At 42.5% G+C, this 6,242-nt stretch overlaps 1 protein-coding gene across 1 annotated transcript in view; it reads right to left on the bottom strand.

The window, feature by feature from the left end:
- Positions 1-1,761: 1,761 nt before the first annotated feature.
- Positions 1,762-6,242, bottom strand: part of SNTB1 (syntrophin beta 1) — a 108,068-nt gene continuing 103,587 nt past the window's right edge. Inside the window, exons 6-7 of the mRNA XM_015856228.3 lie at positions 5,259-5,449; positions 1,762-4,236 (exon numbers count right to left, since the gene is read on the bottom strand). Coding sequence (XP_015711714.2) covers positions 4,144-4,236; positions 5,259-5,449 — 284 coding nt within the window. The 3' untranslated portion in view covers positions 1,762-4,143. The remainder of the gene's footprint in view (positions 4,237-5,258; positions 5,450-6,242) is intronic.

The following is a 6,242-nucleotide window of genomic DNA, read 5'->3' as shown; positions in this document are numbered from 1 at the left end:
TTGGGTTGGAAGGGATCTTTAAGATCACTGAGTTCCAACTCCTGCTATAGGCAGGGACACCTCCCTCTAGACCAGTCTGAACGCAACCCCATCCAGCCTGGCCTTGAACTCCTCTAGGGAGGGGGCATCTACAACCTCACTGGGCAACCTGTTCTGGTATCTCACCACCCTCACAGTAAAGAATTTCTTCCTAATGTGTACTCTAAATCTACCCTCTTCCATTTTTAAGCCATTTCCCCTCATTGTGTTGCTCTGTGCCCTTCTGAAAAGTCCCTCCCCAGCTTTCGTGTAGGAGTCCTTCAGGTACTGGAAGGCCATTATGCGGTCCCTCTGGAGACTTCTCCAGGCTGAAGATTTCCCAGTTCTCTAAGACTGTCCTCTCTAAGACTGCTCCACCCTCTGATCATCTCTGTGGCCTTCCTCTGGACCTGCTCCAACAGCTCCATGTGCTGCAGTTAAATCTGAATAACCTCCAGTTGCAGTCAGCTGCACCTTGGGATGTGAAGATTGGGTTGCAGTGAGCTCCATGGCCTGTTGGAACAAGAGCTATTTACCTTACAAAAAGAAAACACTCATTTTGTTACTTGGTGAAGACAAAGTCTAATGATATTCATGGCAGCAATTTACCTGGTAGTGCTTTCACAGTTGTTCTTGATTATGAAGTACCTGAAGAGAGATGCTGGTTCTAGTTAAAGAGCGGGACTCTTCAGAAACACCAGTATGCTTCCCTGACCAGAAGCAGATCAGCTTTATTTTCATTTATTTTTTAACAAGCACCTTATTTCACAGTTTCCCACTAACATGTATGTTCCAATATGTATCCAAGCATTTCTGGTGGTGAAGTTTCTATACTTTACTTTGGAAAAAAGGTCAAACTCCAGAATCACAGACTCACAGAATTGTAGGGGTTGGAAGGTACCTCCAGAGATCACCAAGTCCAACCCCCCTGCCAAAGCAGGTTCCCTACACCAGGTCACACAGGTAGGTGTCCAGGAAGGTCTTGAAAATCTCCAGAGGAGACTCCACAACACCCTGGGCAGCCTGCTCTGTAAAGAAGTTCTTGCATACGTTCATAGGGAATTTCCTGTGCTCCGGTTTCTGGCCATTTCTCCTTGTCCTGTCTCCACACACTGCTGAAAAGAGTCTGGCCTCGCCACTTTGCCCCTCACACCTCAGATACTTATAGACCTGGATCAGGTCCCCTCTCAGTCTTCTTTTCTCAAGGCTAAACAGATCCAATTCACTTAGCCTTTCACAGGGGAGATGCTCCAGGCCCTACACCATCTTTGTGGCCCTCTGCTGGACTCTTTCCAAGAGATCCCTGTCTTTTTTGTACTGGGGAGCCCAGAATTGGACACAGTACTCCAGGTGAGGCCTCACCAGGGCAGAGTAGAGGGGGAGAATCACCTCCTGGGCCACGAATTTAAAGGGGAAGGAAAATGTTCTTTTTTTCCATAACCATCCCTAAGAAACAAAGCAAGGCACGTGTTGGCCTTGCTCCTTGAATGCAAGGGGTTGAACAGAAATCTTTCATGACTACTCTAACAGCCCAGTTAAGAATAAGCAATGTGTTGCTGACACTGCATTAATACTTTGTTGAAATTACTTTCAAAGTCAACACTATCAATGTAATGATTAGTTCTTTCAGGTTACTGAACTTGGAACAGCTGAGATTTAGAACATCTTCTCCCCAGCCCTGAACTGAAGGACAACCTTCTACACGGCTTGTTTGGGTATGAAGTAAGCTCACCTCACAAAAAATCCAATAAATGACTTTATTAAATATATTCTTTTCCTCTAAAATATAAATATTCACTATACTTTTATAAATGTGGAGTAAGTCCATATTTCATTTATCTATCCCATCCAAATATGAATCAGTCCAAAATCTGAAAATGAAGAAATAGCATCTGTAATTATCATTATTTTTCTATAAATATATATAATAGGAACTTTCTTTGCAAACTGTTTAGTTATTCACTTATACTTCATATAGTACTGAGCACCTTAGATTACATATTGTGTAATGTCATTGTTGGTACTAATAGAGGAATTGAGATATTTACAATGCACGTACATGTTAAGTATAACATTCCAGTGATTTGTAAATGTTAAAGGAATAAGGAAATAGTGCAGTACAGTTTACATATGCATTTAACCTATCCCACAGAATGCAAGTTCTCACTCTAACCTATGGAACTTTATAGGAACCTGTGTCCAGATTTTCAAGTTATGCTCTGAAACAGCAATGAAATACTTTGCAAACAGTGTCCCGAATGACCTTTTAAAACCATCATCACACAACAATTTACTTGGCAATGTGATCCGAGTTCATATCCAAAAGCTCAGCCTCTGGCGTACCGACTGCTCACTGCTTCTCAGAAGATGTTACCCCCGAAGCTTCCAAGCAAAGGAGACCCAAATAACTGCTGCAGGGGGATGTGAGGATGGCAGCAGTAGCAAAGCGAGAAATGTGCATTTGGAAATTATTGGTAAGTTATGCAACATAGCTCCTAACTTGTGACTTTACACGAGGCATTAATTACTAAGTGCACGTACCATGACAGTTAAAAACAAAGTTCACAGATAGGTAAATTGCCTTCAGACTTTCACTGGAGAGGCACTGGGAGCAGGGTTGCTGTTCCAAATGTCAGTGCAGCTGTTGTTCTGAAGCAGCAGCTTTCACTATTTGCAAATTCATCATCTTAAGTTTTCAATTAGCTTTGATGGTTAAGATACCTATGGAAACCACCACAGTCTAATTCCTACCCTGTGATAAGCACTATGATGTTTAAATCTCAGGATTTAGCTTAGATGTGGAACCAAACTGTGTTTTCAGTCTTTGCCAGCCAAGTGATGTTACACTGAAAGCCATCGGCTTTCTGAAGAATAAAATAGAAGTAGTATGACAAGCAAATTTCTGCAGCTTCTTACTTCCTACATAATTCCTGTCCTTCAAAGTGTCAGTATAGGGCAAAACTCTAAAAGCAAATGAAAACCAACTCAACATGAAGCTATTCTGTTGACAATTGAAGAACAACGTAAATGCAGTCCCTGTTCTGTTTCTATTCCCACCCAACCACATGAAGCCGACTGAACAGTTCCAGGACCAAGTTGAACACACAGCCTCACAAAGAAAAGCAACTTCACTGCAAAAGAAAGTCTTCCTCCTCACAAATTTGGAAAATCAAGGCTGTACAACCAGACTTGGTAGAGCTCAGGGGTTGACACAGTTGGAATAGGAAGATGGGAAGCTCCTAGTATGATCCAGCCTGGCTTCCTGCTGGAAAACTCTCAAGTGGAAATGTGCAGGCAGGAGCTCAGGTCACGTGGCCCATTGGATTTGGCTGTCTCTTACCTGAGCCTGGGAACCTGGGCAGCTGAAGCTCCAGGTCATTAGAACCATTCTGAAAAGCCACTATGAAAGCACATCCTGTGTGTCCATACAGAGGATGCTCCCCTCCCACCTATGCCCTGCTGCTATCCCTACAGGGAGCGCTGCATCACACCCATTGCTAGGAATGTACACAAGATGTCTCTATCATTTAACTTGAGAGCTCCCATCAGCAGGGACTGTGCAGCTGGTCACTGACCACCTCAGTATTGCTTTGGAGCACACTACTCACAGAGGCATGTCTGCACGCTCTGCTGGGTATGCAGCAATGTGTTCTGATGGCTTCTCACAAGAGACTCTGCAAGTGTTGTGAAGGTTGGAAGAACCAACACGTGACTTCTAGGTGTTGGGACAATGTTGTTTCTACAACTTCTGCTCGAAGAACCTTGAGTTTGTATCACAGCCAATGCCCACTCCTATCAGCTTAGCCCTTTACTTATTCTGTATTAGCCAGTACATTGAAATAAGCACAATCGATGATTCTGAAATATTTACACATATGGTACTACACTCATTACTGTCTGATACTGGATTCTAAAATCCCACTATTTACACTGTTTTCCTTGTCGTGCCACCTCTTCAGCTGATCATAATTTGGCCTTGAAAAGTTGACAGAAATGACCGAGGACTGGGATAGAACCCCAGTCTGGTGCAGGCTGCTTGCTGCTACAGGTTGCCAGTGATGACTGTACTTCAGATGAGCGTGGTTGCTCCACTTCTTTTTGAAGAAACAGATGTGTGTATCCCATTTATGCCACCAAACCAAGTCTTGTAATCTTAGCTGACAGGAAGGAATGAATGATGAACACAATTGGTTTTGGACAGGAATGAAGGTCCAGTTGCTGAAATTAAAGGAAGAAATCAAGTTGAAAATAATTAGACTAGATTACAGCTCAAGCAACCAGTAATTTATGAAGCGTTTACTACATTAACTGCTGTTTGGTATTTTCAACAGACTTCTATTAATAACAACCCTTTATTACAACATTCTGTTTTTTCTTTGCATGCAGCTGCAAATATTTAAGACACTAAGGAAATAAGAAGCATGTTGAGAGCAGATGAGATTTGTGTGCCCCTGGCCTTACATCCACCTGGGCAAGCAGTTAACACTGACTCCAACGCTGTAAGCCCTGGTGTAAGAGTTTCAAACCCTCGATGTTTTCAGACTCTATTTCTGCCTAGGTATGGTGTTGTGACTTCTGTGTCCAATATCATGTCCTCAATTTTTTTCCCTAGTTATCTGCTCTTGGTCACTCCTGAAGCCAAAACGTAGTACCATGACATGACTGTGTATGGCTGCTCCAACAGCACTGTCAAAGGTGATATAAAAAACTGAGCAGCCAATATGCTCAGGAACCACAAGAAGATTTGGCTAGAACAAAACATATTTGCACACATAATTTACGGTATCCAAACTGTAGGAATAAACATTTTTAGGTTATGTGACAGCTAAGTTTAAGGGCTAAGCAGACGGTTTGCACTACATCTGTAGTCCCCATTTCTTCCCACAATTAGACACTGAAAAGTGTCTAAACCATAGTTTGTCACTTTACAAGAAGTACATCTGTGCATGTTGAAATTATTGATAACATCTCATTCTTCAGTTCTTCTACCCACAATCATGTAAAAAGGGCAATGGATACACATAAACATTCTAACATCTGGCTATACACAGATCTTGCATTATTTTACCTTTTTCTATTTTTAGATCACCTCTTTCTAAAGCCATATCATCATGCTGCACTGGAAGCACAGCCATCTACATATTGGTACTGGCCCGCTCCTGTTAGTGCTGTTCCACCTCCACAGCCTTAGATACCAAATAGATGGCAATGTCCATCCCTCTGCTAAATGCGCTACTTACAATTTCTCCATCTTTTCCTCCGAAGTCTAAATAAAGCATCCTTATCCCATCGTCTGAGGACATTTTCAGTTTTTCATAGGGGTACTGTGCAATTGTCTTAGAGAAGGCACCGTCTTGTGGTTCAGTTGTAAGAGAGAATCCATGTTCATAATGGATGGTCAAACGGCACTCCTGGCTTTTGTATGTGCAAGCTGAACAAGGAAACAAAATTCAGACCTGAGCACTCTTAAAAGTAGCAATTTGCATTTTACATTCAATATGAACAGTATCTTGTGGAAAACTAAGCTGTTGTAGAACCAGGTTAATTACGTTTGAATGATGAACCTGCACATTTGGATAATCAGATGAAGTCATTCTGCTGTGTAAGGTCCAGGCAAGTTTTGTTAGCTGTGGTCTAAATACAGGGTTACAATTCTGCCTGGCAATAACATGGCCAATGTCAGTTCTTACGCTTACTCACTGCATTCTTCCTATAACAGTGCACACCTACGTGCTGACCCAAAGCAGCTTTCTGAAGACGGCTCGAGATAGCATTCCCCCTTCCCAAACATTGACAGTCACAGCAATTCTTCTCGTGTGACAGAGCTAAACCCAATGAATGTGTCACACAATGCGTGACAACGTTAGAAGCTTGAAAGGGTATCCCTGCAGAATTCCAACAAACACAAAGACACTCTGGAGTCCTCATTAGTGTCACAGTAATTGAAAAAGGGCCCAGATAATTGTATATAATAGCAACTGCAGCAGAAGTCTGCATCCTTCCCTCAGCTCTGAAACATGCCATAATCTAAATCAAAAAAGTTTGGGTGTTCACATCCAAATTCTCTTTCCCTCTCTCCTCCTGTGAACTCCTGTGACAACCAAGGCTTTTTACAGGCTTTTAAGGCCTGATCTGGTGGGTGGCAGCCCTGCCCATGGTATTGGGGTTGGAACACAATGGGTTTTGAGGTCCCTTCCAACCCAAGTCATTCTATGATTCTGTGA

This window comes from Coturnix japonica, chromosome 2, assembly GCF_054131305.1.
Source record: "Coturnix japonica strain WE chromosome 2, WE-NBRP24, whole genome shotgun sequence".
In the NCBI taxonomy this organism is placed as follows: Eukaryota; Metazoa; Chordata; class Aves; order Galliformes; family Phasianidae; genus Coturnix; species Coturnix japonica.
Note: the sequence above shows the minus strand (reverse complement) of the source record. Positions and strands in the feature narration are given on the sequence as shown.